The sequence below is a fragment of the Podarcis melisellensis genome, assembly GCF_964234715.1.
Source record: "Podarcis melisellensis genome assembly, chromosome: 1".
Lineage (NCBI taxonomy): Eukaryota > Metazoa > Chordata > Lepidosauria > Squamata > Lacertidae > Podarcis > Podarcis melisellensis.
In genome coordinates, this window is record NC_138528.1 from 105,546,179 (window position 1) to 105,569,389 (window position 23,211).

At 40.6% G+C, this 23,211-nt stretch overlaps 1 protein-coding gene and 1 long non-coding RNA gene across 5 annotated transcripts in view; one reads left to right on the forward strand and one right to left on the reverse strand.

Annotated features, from left to right (window-relative positions):
• The first annotated feature begins 225 nt into the window (after positions 1 to 225).
• On the forward strand, positions 226 to 5,346 carry LOC309380358. Its single transcript, XR_014172870.1, has 2 exons — positions 226 to 527; positions 562 to 5,346. It is a non-coding gene; the product is annotated as an uncharacterized lncRNA (long non-coding RNA).
• RBMS1 (RNA binding motif single stranded interacting protein 1) overlaps positions 4,723 to 23,211 on the reverse strand; it is a 116,785-nt gene continuing 98,296 nt past the window's right edge. For 2 of the 4 annotated variants that reach the window (XM_081929465.1, XM_081929462.1), the window contains exons 7-14: positions 18,026 to 18,141; positions 16,425 to 16,474; positions 16,251 to 16,344; positions 13,796 to 13,840; positions 10,613 to 10,723; positions 9,272 to 9,352; positions 8,884 to 8,968; positions 4,723 to 7,382 (exon numbers count right to left, since the gene is read on the reverse strand). In XM_081929465.1, the coding sequence (XP_081785591.1) occupies positions 8,891 to 8,968; positions 9,272 to 9,352; positions 10,613 to 10,723; positions 13,796 to 13,840; positions 16,251 to 16,344; positions 16,425 to 16,474; positions 18,026 to 18,141 (575 nt within the window). In that variant the 3' untranslated portion in view covers positions 4,723 to 7,382; positions 8,884 to 8,890. The remainder of the gene's footprint in view (positions 7,383 to 8,883; positions 8,969 to 9,271; positions 9,353 to 10,612; positions 10,724 to 13,795; positions 13,841 to 16,250; positions 16,345 to 16,424; positions 16,475 to 18,025; positions 18,142 to 23,211) is intronic. The other 2 variants (XM_081929464.1, XM_081929463.1) reach the window with 1 other exon arrangement.

Sequence of the window (23,211 nt, forward strand, 5' to 3'; positions counted from 1 at the left end):
CCTCTGAATGCCAATTACTGGGAATAGCAAGTGGGTAGAGTGCTATTTTGCTCAGGTCCTGCTTTGGGTCTTCCAGTAGGCATCTGGTTGGCCACTGTGAGACCAGGATGCTAGAATCAGTATTGGCCTGATTCAGCAGGCTCTCCTTATGTTCACTCATGGTACATTCCTATCAGGAGAAAGGGAGGAGACAATGTTCACGCATTCTCCCCTCCTCTTACTGGCAAAAAATGCCTAGCCTTTCTTCTGCCAGCAAGTTCCTCCACCAGATCTTAGTCCCATCCATGAACGGAAGAAGCCCTGGTTAGGATCAGAGCCTATGTTCTTCTGAGCATCCCATCTAAGAGTTCTCTCCTGGTTTGGTGCATGCAGATTGCTGGCGCTTTGCATGTGTGCCTTATTACATTGTTCTCTGGGAGTTGTTGTTCCCAGCAACAGCCGGAGTTGAGAACTGCTGAGGAATTCACCAGTATCCCTTGCCAAAACAAATATCCTGAGAGCAATACAGTGTGTGTGTGTGTGTGTGTGTGTGTGTGTGTGTGTGTGTGTGTGTGTGTAAAGATCTGGAGTGGGGGCATAGCAACCACATACATTTCTTTAAAAGAAGTAATTGGAGGAGTTGCTCAAAACAGAGATACTCACTGTGCAAAGGCTATTTGAGTGGATGATTGATCACTGTGAAAGTAAGGGGCTAAACAGTTAAGAACTTCATAGCCAACTTGCTGTTGGCTTTGTAGTTTACAGAGCATCACAGCAATCAGCGAGAGCTTCCTTGTGAGGAGGGAGGTAATATTCAGAGCAGCCTGGCCTTTAGCCTTAAGTGCTATTGCTTGTGTGAGGAATCTTGCTTTATGCATTCTGAACCAGAAAACAACTTAAAATGATGCTTGATTCATATTATATCTGAGCATTCTGCGTAGTTATGGGTGCAATTCTGGAATTTTATATATTGCTCTGGATGTAGCCACAATGATAGCCATATGTACAAAGGGATGTCATGATAGCAGAAACATAAGACAAGAAAACGTTTAGAGATTTGATATATTTCCATTATTTTATAAGATGATTTTTACTTTCTAGATACCGGTATTATTCCTGGGTAGCAGTGGGGTATGTTGTTCTTTTATTGCATAGAAGTATTGCAATGGTTTTCATATTGTGAATGCTAATGTGAGTCTAGTGAATTAAATAATTGATTTTAACAGCCTGTATATCATCATCTGGACATATGACCTTAGCAGGTGTAAAATACAATTCCTCCATACGGACATGAAAATCTTATAAATCAAAACATTGTGAAGATTTCAGGTAATCTCTTCACAGGTTCAGCGAGGGAAGGGCAAGGATCAACAGTTTTATTAATATCATGTTTAATGGTAAATTAATAGAGCATTTGTTTGCGTTGAGAATGGGCTGAAGCCCAAGATACAGAGGCTGTGTAGGAGAAAGAGAAGGCCTTCTCAATGGCAGCCCCCTGGTTGCAGAATGCCTTTCCCAGGAAGCTTTTCCTGGTACATACTTCATACTTTTTATTTTCTTGGGCCTTTTAAAGATTTAAATCTTTAAACCAGCTTTATTGCTAACATCCTAACATCTCCATTTTGTGATGGTGCTTTTTGCCTTTAGGAGGATTTTATGGTCTGCTGTAGTGTGATTTCTGCTGAAGTTTCTTGTGGTGTTAAGCTAGTTTTATGGGAACCATTATTTTGTTCTGCTTTGGTGCACAAAGACCCTCAGTTATTTGGCATTTGAGATATAATGTAATGTAATAATCTAATTACTATTTTTATTGAAGCAATCCACTTTGCAGTATATGATAAAATTTGATGACAATCCTGTGTTATTTATTATTTCAGGATCAAGTCAGAAAAAATATGTCCTTTAAATTAGTTAAGCTGTTTCAAAAATTGTTCTAAATATATGTCACCAAGGCAACCTTTTCCCTCCAATTAAGGGTGGATGCCTCAAGCTTCTGAAGGCAGTGGAAGGTAACAATGTTCTGTATAAAAACTACATTTTAGTCTCCTCCCCGGCAAGTCTTGAAATATATATTCCAGATATATAAATGGACAAGTAACATATTGTTTGCATATTAACGAAATGAAGTTGCCCTCTAGTGGCTAATGAGAGTAAAGCCATTGAAATCCCATTCCCTTCTGGGAAAGATAATGGATTTGTTCCATGTCTGTTCCCCCTTCCCCCTCCCCAACCCTGGTCCCAAAATAGCTCAGAGGAAAATTCTGTGGCTGCTACTAAAATGAAGACACTTCTGGGATAAGCAGCCCTAAAGGCAAAGAGGACCTTTAGAGCACAGCATTTGTACATTTGCCCTCAACTCCCCCATTTTTATGTTCAGGAATTCAGAGCAGCTTTCATAAAGGATCTTTCTCTTTGTGCATAACTAGTGCTGGTCATGTGACTGCCATCTGGAATCAATGAGGATCCCATTCACTGGCTGAAATACAGGCGGTGGTGTGTTCTTTTTGTCCTGAACTGTTTTCCCAGAGATAACTGGTGGATTATTTCATCAGCAAAATATTTTCAGGAAGGGAATTGACTGGAACTGATCAGAAGCTCCTTCCCCCACACCCTTTCAGACTGAAGCAATATCCTCCCACCAGCAAATCCCTCACTTCTAACGTTGCCCTTCAGAATGCAATGTGAATAATCAGTGTTGGAGTCAAAGATTTCAACAAAGCACAAATATGAATACTTAACGGTTGGGAGAGCCACTGAGAATATACAAAATAAATTCCCTTCCCCTCTAATGGACAACTCACACTTCACACGGCAGCCGAGTTTTGTATTATATTAGATATCCTGATGTTGTGAACAGAGGGGATACAGGGGGCCACTGCATACAGTATGTGGGCCAGGATCCATTCTTGGCCAATGATCTCAGAAATGTGTCTGCTATACATTTGCAGACAAACTCTTTCCTGTAACATATTATGGGCATCTACTAGGAGATGTACAATGGACAAGTATCTAATTCTAAGGCTCCAACATGGCACCTATGAACACATTGACATCCTAAACATCCTCTTGGTGCCCACCAAGTCCTCCTACCCTTCCATTTTTTTTTAAAAAAAGCATGGAGGGTTTTTCCCTCCTATTGTTTTTTTTAAGCTGGAAAGTCCCCCAAACATGTTTTATTTATCCTGGAGAGAAATAGACATTTTGCCTCTTGGTGAAAGAAGGGAACTGAGAAAAGGTTCGGGGCATTTCCAGTTCTTCTTCTTTGAAATGGGTGCCCACAAGAGTTTCGAAATGTGCCCCCCTTTAGATACCCTAAAGTTGGGTATCCCTAATCTGTCTGTTGAAGAAAGTGTGAAAAAGTGTGTGATATACTCCTTTGGTCCATTCATCCAGGCGGTACCGCCTTGTATCATTTCAAGGCACTCATCTTTTTGTCTTGGTGGCATTAAGAAGAGAAGAAGAGTTGAGTTTGGATTTGATATCTGGCTTTATCGCTACCCTAAGGAGTCTCAAAGCAGCTCACAATCTCCTTTCACTTCCTCCCCCACAACAGACACTCTGTGAGGTGAGTGGGGCTGAGAGACTAGCCCAAGGTCACCCAGTAGCTGCATGTGGAGGAGCGGAGATGCGAACCCGGTTCACCAAATTACGAGTCTACTGCTCCTAACCACTACACCACACTGGCTCTTAAGACATTGTGGAATGTCTCAAATGAGTCCTTGGGGAGAATCTTGATTCTCATGGAATGAAAAGGTTTTAACTCACCCTGTGGCTGATAGAATGAAAAATGGACACGAAGCTAAGTTCCACAGAAGCAGTACGTTAATCTTTCCTGCCCTGACCCACTGATGAATTTAACAGGCTTAAAAAGTAAATAAAGGAATATACAGAGATCTAAATGCATCCAAAACCCATGCCCATGAATTTCCTACTCCCCATCATCCAATTGGCTTAGTCAGATCCCATTATAGGCCAAGCAGGGAGATAAAATCTTTTAATGCCAAGATGCTTCTGTGGAAGGGTTATCTACTGACAGGGAGCAACTGTCCTATCAAGCCAGTTCTTATAGGTGGCACAGGCAATTCGCCAGGGCTTGCTTCAGGTCACTAGATAACTTCCCTCACACACTTTCCTAAAGCAAGCCTGACTGAATTTGTGCTCTGATCGGATCTAATCTGACAGCTAAGGGACTGCCACAGAGAGTGCCCTTTCTTGGGCCTTCCTATATACAAGGGATCATATGTCCTGGTGCAAGGAACAAGTTCTCTGAAGGTACCACCCAGAGTAGAGGCAGCCTACCACCCAGAGTAGACACTTGCCAAGTGAGCTAAAGTTGAAAGAAGTCCTCCTACATATTTGGCCAACATCCTTTGATGTGCTTTTTACTATTGTAAGATAAAGAGGAAACACTGCCACTATTTTAGATGAGGTTAGAATTATGTGAGAGGCTTATTGATACCATATATTCCAAAAAATTGCTGGGTCTGGAATGGAAGGACACTGAAGAGACAAATGCTCCTTGTTTCATTTATGGCAGCTGGTCGTTTATGTTAGTTACATTATGTAGCATTTTTTCCTTGAGAATAATATATTACAGTTTGAGAAAGTTACTATTCATTTCAATAAAGCCTACGTAAATTCACCTGAGAAAGAAGTAATATTTTTTCTTAGCCCCCCCATTTTTTTCAATTATAAAGTTCAGCTGCTTGTTTCCACCCACTGTTAAAAAACACACATAAAAAGTTTATATTTTGATCTTTTTTATTCAAAAGTTTTCAAAAGAAACAAAACAGAAAAAAACTAATGATCTAATCAAATTTACAGTTCAAAAATGTCTTTTGGCATTTAACAACAAGTCCTAGGAAACAAAATGACAGAGTATCTTGAACCGGACAAATAAGTTACCACTGGCAAGTTTGTGGCACTAGTAAAACAAAAATAAAAAATTAACTCTCTTGATCATATAGATATCTCTATGAAAATCTTTTTTTTTTTTCAATCTGTACAAAAGGTCTTTCTTCATAAATTATTTTTTTATAATTTAATGGCTGTCTACTATGTGATGTTTAAGTAACTGATTATTTCTTTATGTACAGAGGTTACATTTTGCAAATCTTACCCAGATAATGAGTATGGCACTTAGTTCAGACTTTTCTAGCAGCATCTATTCCCTCCCTCTAACCCTAATGCTTAGCTAATTGAAATAAAACATCAAGTAGCAAATATCTGCCTGCCCCCACATCTTCTCCCCCACATCTGGAAATACACCAGCTATAGGGAATGAGTTGCAAGAAGTCTGAACTTTGACAAAGCAGTCAATTCCAGGGAGCATAGAACCAATAATACCACAACTTTTAAAACTTTTTTTTTAAAAAAACAAAAGAACAAAAACAAAAAGAAACAAACACATTTCTTATGACTATGTAATTTACTAGAATCTACACTTCTCAGAGCAGCATTGACTTTTGAAACTATGAAATGTCACTGACATCTGTACTTGAATACTCACATAAAATTTAAAAACTTTAAAAAAAAATAAGTGAAAAGAAAGAATTGCTTAGGCCTAGCTCCTGAGCTAGGATGATTTGGTCTGTGGTAACAGGGAGGGCCAGCAACCTGTCCCATTACAAAAGGAAATAAGCCTTGAGGTAGATAACTGATCATACACAGCTGACCAGACAAGTACACAGTTTTGGAAGACAACTTAATTTACCGTTTGATTTAATACACATGCGGTCATAATAAAATGAGCTTTAATAGCAGTGAGTTTTATCATCTAATATGTAAAAAGTACAAATAACAGTGTATTTGTTAAATCAGGAATTTCATAGTTTCAAAATTGTATTTTCTTCTTCTTCTTTACACTTAACACTTGTAGTGATGATGTAAAGTGTGGCACTGCTTGGATCCAAGTCTTCCTTCATGCTTTTTGTTTGTTTGTTTGTGTCCATACATCAATTAAAAATTATAAAACCTAAATGCAAATGTACAAAAAAAGGCACATTCTTCTAACCGCAAACTGGTCCGGCAACAAAATTAAAAGAGTACAGAAGACATAACTGCTGAGACAAAATCAGAATTATTGGTTACTGGCTCTTTGTTCTTTGGTAAAGTTACCTTTAAAAAGTGCCAAGTCTTTATTTACCTAATATAGAGAGCTAGTACCCAATCTAGTATGTTTTCTACTTACATCTCAGCTTATGTTTTGAAAAAAGTCTTTTAGCTTTCACCTTTGCTGTAAAAGCAAACGCTTCTATTTGCTATTTTCTCTGCACAGCATCATTCTAAAGCACTATTCATTACTAGAAAGGAAGGACAGAAACATTCTGTGGATTCCCCATCCCCAAAACTCCCCCACCCTAAAACTAGAACATCAATTATCTTCTGGAAAAAGGCAAAAAGATTTTTTTTTTTTTACATTGCATCATACAGCAGAGTTCCTAACTAGCAGAGGAAAACTAATTGGCATAAGGCCTTACAAACAATTTATCCTATTAAAATTTCCCCAGTCAGAAAATGTGTTTCACACAAAACATTTCCCTACCCCCCAATCTTGCATTTCACAACCTTACATTATTATGTGAGGGGAAACAAAATCATTAAAAACACCTACTACACATTTTTAAAAAGCCAAATTTTTCAGCAATTTTAATCGACTACCTGTTAAAAGCCCTATCCTGCTGTTTTACAAGGCATAATAGACCAGCTCATTTGGTCAAAAGCATTCTACACCATTAGTTTGGACTACGTACTGAAACAGCTACAGCATTAAAAGAGTTAAGGCAAATTGGAATTGATAGAAAAAGGATAAGACACTTCACACTACCTTAAAAGAAAAAGAGAGAGAGAGAGAAAGCTATGAAAATAGACCCTACAACTGCAACACTGCACTATAGCGACACTCACACGGCAAGCACAGAACATCGGCATGGATGTTTTTACTAGTTTAAACTTCAAAAAACAAAAATGAAATCTTAATACGGTAAAACAAAAACAAACCAAGAGACTGATTCTGTCATGCACGTGAACATGTCTCCATTGCAATCTGTGCATGGACAGATTCCCCCCCCCCATTTGTTTAATTATTTACCTTTATTTTATTTTATTTTATTTTATTTTTTGCGTCGTTAATACTTGATAAAAAATTTCTTACTAAAATAAACCTGTTCAAGGGGGGAGGGGGAGGGAAACAGCTACTAGGATGAATTTAAGGATTTTTTTTCTTTTTCTTTATGCACCTTATAGAACTTATAGCAAAAATAGTTTCAGTTGATTTCATTATAAATAACGTTTTCAAGAACCTGTGCAAAACTGTCAATAATTTCTAAAGCACAATTGATCAGTAAAATCCATGATTGTTTCAGCCTTTGCATCCTTCTCCAGGCGAGGTCAACAACACATTTCTGAAAGGGATAGAAAAAGAAAAAGTAGAATTCAGTTATACTCTTCTGATTCATAGTATTTATAGCCTGTGTGACCTGACTATGCAAGTCTAGAAATAGGAAAAAGCAGATAACTACATATTTTTTGTGCCTGTGTATGTACAGGCAGATTTCTGCATGTGGTTACTTTTGCCAAAGGGTTTGTACTTCTGGTTCCTGGTACTGCATAAAGCATATAGAATGGAGAAGCTATACTGATCTGAGCATAGAGGAAGGAGATATCCTTTTCCACATCAATATCATCCACTTAATTTATTAACTCCACTTCACCCTAAGATTTCAGGGTGCATTACAACAATTTAAAACACATCACAAGCTTTTAAAAACAACTTACAATCACAAATGCAGGCTGGATCCTTCAAATAGGCCTCATGTGCAGGGCAGAGGATGTTGTTGTGGGGCAGATTCATGACCAAGTTACAATAAGATAAGGTTTTCAAAAAGACTCAAGTTCCTCAGGGTCAACACTCAAATGTATTGAAGATACATTGAATATTGATGTTAGTTCAGATTGCAGTTGCGAGATAACTAAGTGACACTGGGCATTAGGATCATGCCCACCATTAGGATCATGCCCATCATCACCACGCCAGTTGCAGTGGTACCCATCCATTTCCAGGTCCAATTCAAAGAATTGATTTTGACCTTTAAAAGTCCTTTGTGACTTAGGATGAGGATACTTGAAGGGCCACTTGCTTCCATATGTGCGTGCCTGTAGCTACAGCTGAGATGCTCTGCAGGTTCTCTTGCCTTGTGAGGCAAGGTCAGCAGCCTTCTCTGTGGTGGTGCTCTCTGGCCTCCCTAGAGAGATCTGCCTGGCACCTACTTTGTTGTCCTCCTATTCACAGGCACAGACTTTCCTATAGGATTGTGCTTCTCTTTGCCACTAACTTGTTAAAGTACTGCTGCTATCTTCAATTAGCAATGAAGTATCTCATGTATGAAGCAATGAATCCGCCCAGAGTGGCTGGGACAATCCAGTCAGATGGGTAGGGTACAAGTAAAAAAATTATTATTTGAATAACAAATGTATGATATTTAGGTGGTGCCTTTATCTTAAAAGCTTATTGTAAAAAATGTTTTAATGTATATGGGGATGGGTCAGTGGTCCAATGAAAATTATAGATCCAGGAGCTCAGTGCACTAAACAATTCGCTGCAGCAACCATAATCAGAGAACTTGGTAAATCACATTATCTGGAGTTGTTAAGTCACTTTTATAATACGTTTGACAAACTGATAGTTCATACAAGCCAACTTTGGTAAGTCACAGATATTCTGAAGATGTTCAATGTACCAAGTGTACGGCATCTATGGAACATGCATGCAGCTTCTCAATTTGTTGCATTATTAAGTGAACATCAAAAAGGCTCCAGAAAATGGTTGGAAGTGTCTGAATATACTACATGAAGAGTATTTTCCCTCCAATTATTTTTTTCAAAGAAACATGAAAGCAACTTTACCTCACAATTACTTGTTTTGCTGATAAGTATATGGCGAATGATCATTGGACGTCTCTACTGTAACTTGCTGTTGACCACTGGCTTCCTGTAAGAAAAGAAATTATAAGTAGGAGACACACAGCATCTAATTATTAGCTGTGATATTACAAAGGGTAAATTTGCCTTGAGGTTTATCATTGACTGCCTGTGCATCTTCCATAGTTTATATCCCTTCCTGAAGAGCACTTGAGGGTGGGGGTGGCAGATACAGGATTCATACCAATGACATCTTTTGCTTATTGCAGCACTGATGTCATTTCAGCAATTTACATTTATTGAAACATTATGTACGATGTAAATGATGGATTTTAACTAAAAGACTCTCCCATTAATTAAAAAGAAAAACTACCTCAACTGGAACAGCTGCTGTCTGAACATGTGTGTACTGGGGTATGTAGGCTCCTTGCATAGCTGTTGTGGCAGGCATGTACTGCAAAGGAAAAAGAGATTAATGTATTCAGCTAAATGAAACTAATACACACAACAGATGGTTCGACCCAAAACAAATGTGAAAGGATGGGAGATAAGCCACTAGTAAAAGTAAAGGTAAAGGGACCCCTGACCATTAGGTCCAGTCGTGACCGACTCTGGGGTTGCGGCGCTCATCTTGCTTTATTGGCCGAGAGAGCCGGTGTAGAGCTTCCGGGTCATATGGCCAGCATGACTAAACCGCTTCTGGCAAACCAGAGCAGCACACGGAAACGCTGTTTACCTTCCCGCCAGAGCAGTACCTATTTATCTACTTGCACTTTGACGTGCTTTCAAACTGCTAGGTTGTAAGGAGCAGGGACTGAGCAACGGGAGCTCACCCCGTTCCGGGGATTCGAACCGCTGACCTTCTGATTGGCAAGTCCTAGGTTCTGCGGTGTAACCCACAGCACCACCCACGTCCCTAAGCCACTAGTAGTGTTCCACAAATGCTTTCAAAAGTGTGATCTAATAAACAGGTTGCACAACACTTCCTTTACATGAGGTTGCACAGAAAAGACCATCTTTGAATTTCACCTTTCTTATGCAGCATTCCAGCAACATAATGCAGCCCTTCAATGATGCATGCCCTCCACATGCATTAGCGTGTCTTTGGATACCACCCAAATAATTCAAAACACATAGAAAGCCCAACAGCATTAGTTTTTGTTTTTGCTTTAGGATGTAAGAAGAAAAGGAATTGGGTCTTCTCAAAATTGCTGCTAAGAGTGATATTTCTAAAGACACTGGCAATACATCTTCCTTTAGGACAGAGGGTCCATTTGGCAATGCCAATTCTTATCTCCAGCCTAGGGACAAGGAGATGACAGGATGATTTATGCTGTGATCCAAAAACATACATCCACAGTAGTGTTATCAGCATTGACAGTTCAGATCACACATTTTGGTGGAGAACCTCGTCCAAGCCCCACATCCCCTCTTTTCTGATTGATAAAGGAAGATTGGTAAGATTCAGCCTTACACTGCTCAAAGCTGTCAATAGTAGCCAAGTTTTACTTCTTTAATATTAAAAGTAAAATTTCCCCAAGTGACTAAGATGCATTGCAATAGAAAATGGATTTATAATGCACATGCAATTACTGGTCAGTGAAAACAAAATGTGACAGATGGAATACTCTAAATGTCTTTCCTACGGGCAGAATATATAGTAAATATGTCAGTTTTTCTGGGTGTTATTATTATTATTAGAATTGCCACGTACTGTTCCAGTACTGCCCAATGAAAGGTGACTCATCTGCTGTGTCAGTGGACTTATCATTGATGCAGGCTGCAGTGACATGGTGTGGTCCATGGAAGGAGTTAATACAGTACCCTGTAAGAGTGGGGAAAATTGTTTCAGATTAAAGCAGTAAAGTTGCACACAGCTTCTGTTGGTTTACATTTTACTGATACATGTTCAATTTTTCTTTTGTAAAGGTGCATGCAATTGAAACACTTCATTGATAGCAAAACATGGTTATGTGACAAATACAGTAATAGTAAGATCCATCTATGGGTCAGAAAAGACTTGAGGGTATACATGAAATCCTGCACCTATGAGTCACTCTAGTTTGTGTTTTTCGCCAAGAACCCATGTGATTTGTAGCAGAAAAAATTCTACTCTGAACTGCAGCTCCCTTATGAAACTACAGTTCATTCATGGGATAACGTCTTACAGTGATGTCAGTCTAACCCTCTCAGTGCCTAGAGATTCTAGTTATCAGGAGTTCACCTACTGAAATGAATGGGAAAAAACAAAACTAGCAAAGCTAATTGGGATCCAATCTATCACCAGGAACTTCATTATCCTGTATAAAATTCCATATTTTGCAGTTGCATCTCATTGGGTTTCTCCCCCCTCCCCGCAGTCCTTGAAATATTCTCACTTCCCTGCTTGTTTATATCTCAAGACAAACACTTGTTACAAAGCATTGCATGGGTCTGTTGGGCCAGAGAACAAAATTTTATCCTAGGGGATTAATTCTGCTCCAAGTTGGCTTTATCTTAACACTCTCATGATGCAAACAAACAACACTGGTTTTTATTTATTTATAACATTCTTCCAGGGGAAAAGAACACTATTAGGGTATTGAAATACACTGAACCCCTTCCAGTGATTTTATTAGGCACCTAATATTTCCCTTAGGTATTTTTGTTGTTTCTTCCTACCCACCACCCCACTACCCCCGATTATGAACCTACTATTTCACCAACCCTCACCTCCATTTTCCTTCCTCCAGGATTTCCTGATATCCCATAAAAGAATTTGAGTTCAGTTTGAGGGGTTCAACATACTCCAAAAGGTTTTGCGTTAAGACTATGTGTTTGGAATGCAATGCTAACAAAGTTTTCTTTTATATTAAACTGGAGAAATTTTGGAATCAGCTATTAAAGTTATTCCCAGCTAGGACTTTAAAGGAGATTAATGTTATACTGGGCACTGTACAGAAGAATATGGGCTCTGCCCAGTTTCACCGAAGCAGATATCTGACTGCACAAGCTGCTTTGCCTAATTACCAGCAATTTCTCCTGGCACATTCCAAGTATTCAGTGTGGCTCCTCTGACACTCAGGAGAGGTTTGCAGGTGGTTGATGTGTTGCGTGTGTTCTGCAGTGGGTAAGGAGCAGGAAAGCCCGTCCCCTACTTTTGTAATGCTGGATTCAACCTACTACGTTCCAAGTATGGGCATGGATTTTAACTGGTATTGAGAAAATCAGTTGCAATCACACCTCTGTTGGCATTTTACCTTGTGAAAAATTCAACAGCCAGTGACAGATTGCAGGCAACCCAAAACATGCATGGTGATTTGTTATCCATGGCTTAAACTTGCTTTTCTTTAAGTACCCAACTTAAAGTACCCCCCAACCACCTTAATCTGGAGCAGCTCTCAAAGAGTAAGGGAATGAAGAACCTCCATGTCCTTCCTGCCTATGTGCTTTCCTGAAGAATCTGGCTGGCCAGTGTGAGAAGCAAGATGCTGAACTAGATGGACCTTTGGTCTAATCTGGCAGGCCTCTTTATGTTCTGCCTATAGGATTTTTTTCTGACCAAGTCATTTGAGAACTGCAGACTGTACTGGGGTAAGGAATTAAAACACAAGCACTGTGTTCCACAAATACTGGGGGGTGGGGGGATATCCCTGCCCCATAGGTTGCAAGGTTCTTTCAATTAAATTCAGTGTAAAAAATGTGCACATAGAAAAAGTCAAACCCTAACCTTTAGAGACCACAGACAGGGAGCTTCTGTGTGTCAGAACTATACATCTGTGGGAGGCTTACATGATGCAGCATAATAGCCCAGCAATCTCAGTGCCTTGTCTTTAACTGCTTTGCTTTCGATTTGCATATTGTTTATTATTTTGGAACATTTGTTAAGTGCTATCATTGCACTTGTGAGAGACGAATCCAGCTATTCTAATTATTCTAATAGGAAGTATCAAGAGAATCTAAGTGTCCAAGACAATTGCATTTGCTTTCATATGTAGAAAAGGCATAATCAAAGATGATTCGGATTTTGATAGCTGTACGGAGATCAACACCAATACTTTGTCTATGCTAGATTCTAAAGTGCTATTGTTTGCAAGCCGTGACACTGCATACATTAACACAAGAAACCTTTATGTGTATTGTCATTGCTGTATGAATACGGTTCTCTTTTGTATCTGTCATGCAGCAGTACAATGTAGGAGATTAAGAGGCATGTATAGTCTGTGCGATATTTGTATGTTAATGGAGCTTTGTTCCTCCCCTGCTCTGTACAGGTGCGTGCATATGCTTCTTCAACAAGAAACTCTTAATTACCTTGGCTCTTTTACCTGGGGAAGGACTGTAGCTCACTAGTAGAGCAATTGCTTTACATGCCAGAAGTCCAAGGTTGGATCTCCAGGTAGGACTGGGAGAGACCCTGACCTGGAGAGCCATTGCTAGTCAGTGTAGACAATACTAGAAGGACCAAGCAGCTTTTTGTTTACATTAACCTCTTCTTTACCTCTGTCTGTTAATTAAAATTTGACTTCTAACTTCCATGAGCCCCAACCAACACAGCCAATGGTCAGAAATGATGGAAGTTGTCATCCACAATATCTGCAGAGCCACAGGTTCCTGGCCCCCATTGCACAGCTTTCCCTCTCCCCCCTCTACTACTCCCAGTTATTACTTCATTCCATTGGATGTTGCCAGAATCAATTAAATAGCCACCCATCAAGATTCTACTGTTCACGCTAGGAAGACTTGGCATAAGGCTAGGCTATCTATTATTGGGCTGCAGAAAGCCATACCAGTTGGATATTATTTAGTGTGGACATTAAGAAATAGCGCCCACCAGAGAAAGAAATAACTAATGAAAATGAGGAACAAATAATAATATTGATCCTAAGTTGACATAGGTGAAAGTATGCAAACTTACAGGATGCTGCATTATATATGGTTGAGGCTGCATCCATGAAGGGCTCTGTAGATAATGAAAAGGTTTTGTTTTGTTAAGAAAACAATATTCACAACTTTAATGTATATATTACACACATTTCAAAGCATCATGCTTTCATCTTAACTCATTGTTCTGGCCTTCATTGCTGACTACAAGTGCTAAGAATTGCAATAACCCTTTTTGAAGCACAAGAATGGGAAAAGCCTGAATTAAATCACAGCCTTCTCCTTTCTTTTATTAAGTGCACCCCCCAAAAAAAAATATTATGCACAGACAATTTCAACAGAAGCTCTGAGGATCTGAGATGGTGGTAGTATGGCACAGAGAGTAAAGAGAGAAATCTCCAGTTCCTCAAGTTCACTCTTAGGAAGAACTGGAATGAAAAGTATGATCAGTTCAATATTCACTTTTACTCAGCATGCAGCAAGCCGAACACTGACAATCCTATTCCGACATCACAAAGACAGCCAGAGTACAGGATGTGATCTTCTCTGTGTGCTTTTCTCAGAGAGCATGGAGAGGGAGTGGTTCTGCTAAGTGGTAACATCTGTTTCCTCTCTCTCCAACTGACTGAGATTTGCATTATCAGAGATGGCTTGAGCCCTGGTAGAATGCCCAACTGCGATGGCAGGTTAGCTGCAGAAGATTCTCATAAATATGCTCAGCAGCTATTCTGCTTTTATTTTTGAAGGGAGGGGGAAATCTTCCGTAAAAGTAACAGCTAGTTGGGAAAAGTAGAGATTCAAGAAACTAGGGGAAATTGTTCCTTAGATCTGATAAGGAACAGCTGGAAATTGCGAGGCGGGGTAATGGAGAAGAAGCTATTCCACAACATACAACTGCAGCCCTAGATCCTTCTTTGTTTGGATAACTAAACAAGAGTGCTTAAATGCTGCTTTCCTTTTCCAATAAGTACTGATTAGAATTAGAACAACATACTGAGTTGGCAGTTTGGTAGGTTTAGAGACTGACTGGAAAACCAAGTGTAAGTAAAATTTGCCTTTTTAAAAAAATCAAACTGAGGACCTAAAGTAAGAGGAGAGTTGTGATGCATCCTTCTACCACTCCCTCCTGTACCTAGCTCTGGGGAGGTTAGCGGAGAAGTGGAGAGGCAGAGGGATGGAGGCTCTGTTCTTTGATCTCACCCATGACTTTTCACTGCATGTTCTCTTGAGCCCTCCTATTCTGTTGCTTTTGGGATCTTGCAGGCAGGAGAATTCTGGGGAAGTGGCTAACATACCCAAATGAGATGTGATGCAGATGTCCCCAGAGTCCCTTCTCTGTATGGAAGCTCCAGTGAGGGCAGGGGGGTTTACCGTCCGCCTTGTGACCAGCCCAGCATTCAGCCTATCCTAACCCTGAAGAGAGCCGCAGGATCTTGTGTTGGCTGAACAAAGCTCTCTTCCCTGAAACCAGAACAGTTTCCTCTTCTAATGGGCCAAGTGTTAACACACACAACTTTGACCTTTGCTACCAGAGATATTTCCTGGAAGCATGAGGGGAAGTGTGCATGGACAACCTTCACCCACAGCAGTTCAACCCACTTCCCAAACCATGCCTCTTTCCCATGCTTAGTGTCTTTAGAAAGAGAAAGACAAAGAGACTCACAAAGGGACTCAAGAGAGGTTGAGAGCAAGTGGAGCAGCAGGATTCCCCTTACCAGTTCCCACCCATTTCTCCTAATCTAGTGGCCTATAAATCCTGGAGAGGCTGGTAAAGTGTCCTGAGAACACATGGGATGTAGGGTCAGACCTCCACAGAAACCGCCTGTGAAGAGTTTGGGGCTAGAAGGGGAGCTTGCTCACCACCCTCATCGACTCTGAGCCACTGTAGCAACTGGTCTTGGCATCAGGGAATGAACACAAGCTCTCTCTCCCCCTTCATTGCCAAATCCTCTATGTGTGGGGTACTGAGCTGAGTCAAAGGAAAGCAAACAGCAGGACATTTGCTTCCTTGCAACCATCCATCTCTCCCCATTGAGACTGGCTGAGGTCTTTCGCTTTAGCTCTTCAGAGTGTCCCTGCACCTCCAGGCAGTGTGTATTTAAAACTGCTGACCTGAACCAGGTTTTGGGGGGAGTTTACTGTGCACTTGCAGGATATGTTTGAAAGTGGTGAGCAAGCTCTCTTTCACAGAAGCTTGTCTTGCCATTACTCATCTCCTCACTGAAAAAAACACAATGGCATCTGCCTTAGCAGTAAAATTAAGCAGACAAGCTTCTTTCATCATACTCCACACACTGATTTCTGTTCTACAGGAAACCAAGAATACTTCAAAAGCAAGTTTCTTGTGTTTCCCTTTCTGTCTCCGGCTGTTTTATACATAGAATGACAAAAATGGTAAGGTATTGCATTCCACAAGGCCTTCATGTGAGCTCTACACAAATTCCTACCAAGTATTTTAATAGCTTATCCTTCCATCTTGAAATACAGACCTGGTATGCAGAAACTGGAGAAGCAATATATGGCGTGATAGACGTCTGAGTGATCATTCTGTTTGTTGCAATACTGTATGGCGAATGATAAAATCTAAAAGCAGAAACACCTTTATTAATACCTTTAAAAGGGTACCATGGAATAACGTATATTTATTGTCTGATTGTACATACCCATTTTGTAAAGCAGCTGTAGTTGGATCATACGTAAGTGTCATTCCAGCCTTTAGGGAAGGGATAAAACATATACTCAATGAAAAGATTGGCTACCACTCCAAACCAAAACATTAGCACTAGCCCATCTGTCTGAAATAGCCAAAGTTGCCAGTACTGCCTTATGTTTTGTGAAATTTTGTTGGCACAAGTGATATGCAGTAAGTAACCTGTTTTGGATCTCCCTTGTGCATTAAAGGATTATGGACCCAATCCAGAAGCTTCTTGCAAGGACATGGAGCTTCTGAATACACAAGGGCTTCCTCATTCCCTACAACACCAGGACAGTTTTGCTTCTATTACGTTGCAATGGCCGCTCTGCAATTATACACCGAAGTACCATTGGACCCATGTTTGTATCCACTGTATAATTTTTTAATTATTTTTATGTGCACCACTAAGAAGCTTTTGTAATTAAGCGGCTTATAAATACCTTAATTAAAGAAAGTACCATCTCTTTTGAGAAGCTGTTGGTAAGATCTGCCTTGATGAAAACTCAAAAAGGCCCAGCTTACATGCATGTGAAACAGTGTGCAGGAACACAGCTGAGATGTTAAATTATGTGCAGTAAGTTCTAGAGCAGTGGTTGTCAACCTGTGGGTCCCCAGATGTTGTTGGACTACAACTCCCATCATCCCTGAGCTCTAGCCTTGCTAGGTAGGGGTATGGGAGTTGTAGTTCAACAACATCTGGGGACCCACAGGTTGCGAAAGGCTGTTCTAGAGTGATGTACTAGCAGTGGGGCAGTATTTGCAGCCATTTTATTGGGACGCCCAATTGGCTCCAGTGTTATTTGCCTTCAGACACCAGGTTAAAAGCTGGCTTTAAAAATAAAGACTATTGGGTCAGTGAATCTTGCTTTTCTAAAGCAGATGATTTTCTGCTTTCCTGGATTTCCCCTGAATAATTATATCATGCTGATTTGGTTATAGATAGTTGACTATTTATCTACTGACTTTGCTAGTGTTTTTATTGAGTTTGTTTGTGAGCTACTATGTATTATTTAAGAAAAGTCAGCCTTAAAAACACACACACGCACACACACACACACACACACACACACACACACACACAGAGCAAAAGAAAATACATTCATATAAAATATTTACAATGGGTTGCATTCATATAATTACAATGGGTTGTACTCAACATAGGACTAAGGAGATAGAAATGTGTGTGCTCATGGAATTATCTCCCCTCCCTTCCTATAGTGCACTGTTCTGGTAGTTTTCCAGTCCCTCAAGAACAGATTCAGGGAGGGTGTGTAGGGGGAGAAGTACTGCTGGCGGGAATTCCCATTGCACTCATGGGAACCCTAGCACTGGTTTCCGCTAACACAATAAGTTGGTTGAATATGGCCCAATATTTTAAACAGTGCATTTAAATATGTCAAGTAACGAAGCGGAATGAAGGATTGTAATATTCCATTGAACAATGCAGGAGGACACCAAGGTAGCACATCTCTTTGTGACTATTATTTTTTTAATGCACATCCATACACACACACACACACACACACACACACACACACACTCTAACTAAAGGTTGAGAGGAGGACTTACAAGTCTCACCTCGCCTTCTCGGTGCCACGCTCTTCCATTCTGTATATATTTGTTCTGATTCTGTCTCTTTTTTTGTCCTCCATCTGCAAACTTGCACAACAAAGGTTCTGCAGGAGCTAAAACAACAACAAAACAAACCATTTAGGAATAGTCTACATAATAACCTTTGTGATATCAAAATAAAGTGCATTTCAAAAGTTGTCACTTGTGAAAAGATGTTACATAGTAGGTTTTCCCCAAATTATTTTGCTTGGAAGCCATAACATTCAGATACATGCTTAGTGCCCAGTGTTTTCATGCATTCCCAAACATCCTGATTGCAAAGATTTGCTATGTTTTAGTAGATACAACCACTCCAACACACCTACATGTGACATTTCTTCATTATTTCAACAAAGGGCCATAGCTGAAAAAGGATGGATACATAGAGCTGCTGCATTAATTGATGTAATTTGGAAAGCCTGATTTCTTTAGGAGCTCCACAGATGCATCAGAGCACAATGAGCTCTAGACTGAAGGAAGGGTCTGCAGTGTGGAATCTGTTTTGATGTTATGATCAAAAAAATAATCTGACAAATGGTTTACACTAGGAGTCAGCAAACTTTTTCAGCAGGGGGCCGGTCTACTGTCCCTTGGACCTTGTGGGGGGCTGAAAAAAATAATAATGAATGAATTCCTATGCACACTGGGAAGAATGGGGTGGGGGAAGGGCAGGTGTAATAAAATAAAATAGTGTGCATTAAAGCAGGGTGGGGAAGGCTCCTCAACAGACAAGCTCACCCACTACCATGCTGCTCATCCTCCCGCCACCCCCCAAAACATACACACACACACACAGACCCACAATCGCCCCACAGAGAAAAGGGAAGCAAGTTCAATATGCAGAGAACAGCCGAGGCAAAGGAGAGATGGCGGCTCTGGGGAAGCAGCACCAGGGGGGTGGAGCTGGCAGAAGAGGCATGGGGGGCAAGTAGTCCTCCCCCCCCAGCCCTAGCCACCTTCCCGGTTTGTCGCCTGCCTCATTTGCCGAAGGGTTGGCAGCGGTGGCATGAAACAGGCTTCCTCCCCGCCTAGAGAAAGAGCTGCCGCCGCCACTGCTTTTTGTGAGGTGGGTAGGCAGAGTGAGCTCATCCACTCTGGTCTCTGGCCCACTAGGGCGGTTGCGGCGATGGCGATGGGAGGAAGATTATTATTATTATTACTACTACTATTTCCCCAATGGCCTGACTTAGAGGGAGAACAAGAGGGGAAAGGCTGGTGGGAAAGCAAAGAGAAAGAGAGGAAAGAGGATTTTTGTCCTTCCACCATCTAACTCCCCACGCGCACTCAGCTTCTGGGGGCACAAAACAATACAAATACTAATAACAATATTAATGATATCGGGGTAAGTGAGCAAGCAAAAGCCACTGAGGTAAACCAGGCACGCGTTTGAGTGCTAGAGCCACCACTGCTTGGCCTCTTCCTCCTGCTGCGATCGCCAAGAGTCTCGACTTTGTGGCGGGTGGTGGGTTCTTAAATGGCCGGGTGGGCCTGATCTGGCCCAGAGACGTAGTTTGCCAACCCCTGGTTTACAGAGAATTCTCCCCTTATTATACGTTTCTGGTTACAGATGTGCTATATACGAAGTCACACCTACGTGCTCTGTCACTTCATTGCTAACAGCTAGTCCAACTCAACTTCATCCAAAAATACTGTATCTGAGACAAAAGTAGTTTTCTTTGCCTCTGGTATTAAGTCTACTTTGGCTTATTCACTCATGCACTTAAGTGATTGAGGTGCATGTGTGCAATGGCCCTAATGAAACCAATGGGATTTACTTCCAAACAAACAGCTTTAGGGCTGAGGCCAGTCACTTAAATGACTTAAACGACATTTAAACCTGTGTGGGAAGACCTAGGATTGGCACAAAATGGCCATCAAAAAAAGCTACATGTTTATTGTGCTACTTTATGCAACACATGAAAGAAACTAGTTAGATACAGGTATTCACTGAACAATATTTACGTAGGTGCTCTGGTTGGATTACTTATATTAAATTTTTTAATGAGGACACTATAAATTGCTCTCAGGACACACAATATATGTTCTGGCATGCTTTCGAAGCCAGCAGAATCTTGGAAGGCTAACTCTGAGCTCTGCATTCAAAAGAAAAAGTGGCAAGTTATGAGCAGAAGCCACTTGAATTCATTTCTATGGTTTCCATGTCTGGTCCTTTCGTTAAATGAAAACACCCTTTGAGTGTTTTAACAGCATCCCTTTACTTACGTATTGTTCCAGTACCACAGATTTCTACAGAAAAGGGTTCTCTGAGAGAGTAAATTACTTTTGACAGCCATGCAACTAATGGTTAAGGGCATAGATACAAAGATGCTGCAAAAGGGTTGAGTGCTTTTTTAACTCTTTCCAGTTTGAGTGCTTTTTTAACTATTTCCACTGCGCAAGCCAGAAAGGTGACTTTCAGCGTTTTCTGTCTTGTTCTATACAAGTATCATATTGCATGATGAGCTGGCAGGTGGCTTTTACTTAATCTGATAACATATGCAGGTAACCCATGCAAGTATTATTCCTATTTTACAGGCATGAAACCCAGGCTGAAGAATTGAGTTTACTAAGCAAGCTGGTAAAATGCAATAACCCAGTTTCCAAGCTCCAAGTCAAGCGCTCATGTCCTTCATTATAGTTCTTGTTCTGTTTTTGAAGTTTAACACAGGACAATTTCAGGAGTGGCAATGCTTGTCTCAGTCATACCCCATTACCTAAATGCACCACCTGCATCTGGCTGAAATAGAGTCCTTCTCTCTTTTTCCTTGTTATCCCTAATCACTGAGTGGAAATGCTGTTGTAGTCATGGCTTCTCACACTTTTTGCTAATAATTTCGTTCCTCACAAATCTACAGTTAGGTAATATCCTAGACAGACAAAGATGCCTACAGAAATGTGCTGCTTTACGAAATATACAACCCATGTTAGAATTGTGTATGTCAGAAGGATTAAAAACAAAACTCAGATCATGGATCTGATCAATCAGCTTGAATGTTCCAAGGTGTTGTGACAATTCCCCTCCTGCTGTGGTTTTGACAGCATTGTGAGTTGCACTTAAAATGGTAACTCACATTCTTATGTGCTGTTTGAATCAGCAATGTACACTTGGGCTTTCAAACAAATATTTGATGATGTTCCCCACTAAATGTGCCTGAGTAAAATTAGCAGTCACAGGATAAGAGGACAAGCCCTTTATGGATTGACTTTTCTCACAGTGGAAGTACAGGTCCCGCAAGGACCTGTATTAGGAGCAGTGCCTTCACACTTGTTCATAAATGATCCACATAAGAAGTGAGGCAGACAAGTCTGCATATGGCACAGAATTATTCAGGGTGGTTAAAACCAGAAAGAGAGTGCAAAATAAAGGATTGCAAGTGGTTCCAAAAGTGAATGTCTAAACTGAGTGAATGGGCATTAAAATGGCAAATGCGATTCAAGATAGGTAAGTGCAAGAAGGTGAGCACTGAAGCAAAAAATTTAATAACCCCACATTGATGGGGGCATGGGATGGTGGTGAAGGATCAGGACAGGGATGAGGTTGTTATTATTTATTATATTTGTTAATCATGTTTCTAACATTGATTGTGATGAATTAATTGTTCAATGAAAATGTCAAACCAGTGTGGCAGTTATAATTTGAAAGGCATCGAAAAATAAAATTTGCCACTATTGTAATGCCTTTATTCAAATCTATGGTATAACTTCACCTGAAATATGGTGTACAATTTGGATCAGAAAGGATACTGTAGAGCTGGAAAAAGTGCAGAGAACGGAAAACCAAAATGGCTGCAACTGGGCTAGTCCCACTATGAGGAAAAGTTACAATATCTTTTTTGGAAGAGGCAGGGGAGTGAGTAAAGTGGGAAATGATACAGGCATTTAAAAAATCATGCTATGGAGAAAGCAGGTACGAGCTACGTTATTCTCCCACTCATACAGTATTAGGCCCCTGAGTCATCTAATGAAGATGACTGTTGGGATATTCAAGATGGAAAAAATGAAGCGCTTCTTCACACAGCACACAGTTAAAACTATGGAATTTGCTACCATGAGTTAATGGAGGATAATTCAATGGCTGTTAGTCAAGTTTTGGGGAAAAGATTGAGGCAAAAATATCCTAGCTCCACATATACATGGATGATGTCTGATCTGGTGGTGAGTGATGACTGATGGGGGAAGAATAGCAGGAGAGAGCTGTTGGGCTCCAATGCTTGCAGACTTCCCTTAGGCATCTGGTTGGCCTCTGAAGGAAACAGGATGTAATCCAAAACATCCGGAGAGCATCAGGTAGTGGAAGGCTGCTTTAATGTTACCTTGTAGCTACCACAGGCTGTGCCTGAGACTATGGCAGGAAGTGTAATCTTCAGAGTCGATCTGTTTGTGCGCTCTGTAGTTTTAACGTAGTATTTCCACATACAAATTTACAAAAAAACCTACTAAAACTAAGTATGCGTGTATTTTTTTACCAGCTGGTCTAGTCTCCTTGAGTCTGTTTGCACAAGAATTTCCTGACCTGCTTCACACTATCCAGGAGGCCCGACCTCCTTTCTTATAAAACTATTTAGCTATTCCATTTTCAGTTCCAAACTCTCGTTATTTTAGCTAAGCTGCACTATGACAGCATGCTTTTCTTAAACAGATGTTCCTCCTCCTCCCACACCTATTCCATTGCCATCTTCTGGATTCTCCGTCCATTACGACATTTCCCCCATCCAACTGAAATTTGCCAATTTACCCTAGTTTCTGTGAAACTTGGCGTTGCAAACATTCTCATGCTGCAGATTATTCCTTGCCCTTTACCTGGGAAGAGCTTTGCTAATGGTGCGTCTCCTGAACTTGGGAGTGAAGCAATGCCTGCCTCTCTCACAAAGCCAAGAAACACAGTGAAGGTCAAATGAGACAGATGACTGAAGACACACATAGGACTCCAGTAACATAACAAGGTCAGCTGAAGACACATGTAATTATGAGGAAGGGAATGTGGTGTAGTGGAAAATGGCTTTGACGACCTGCTTTGAGAAGATGCTCATGCTGGGTAGCATACATTATGTGGTGGTCAGGGGAGATCCCGTAGGCCTCCATGTGGGATCACCTGCAAGAGCTAAGTCAACCACAAATAACCAACCATTCAAAATTATGCTGCA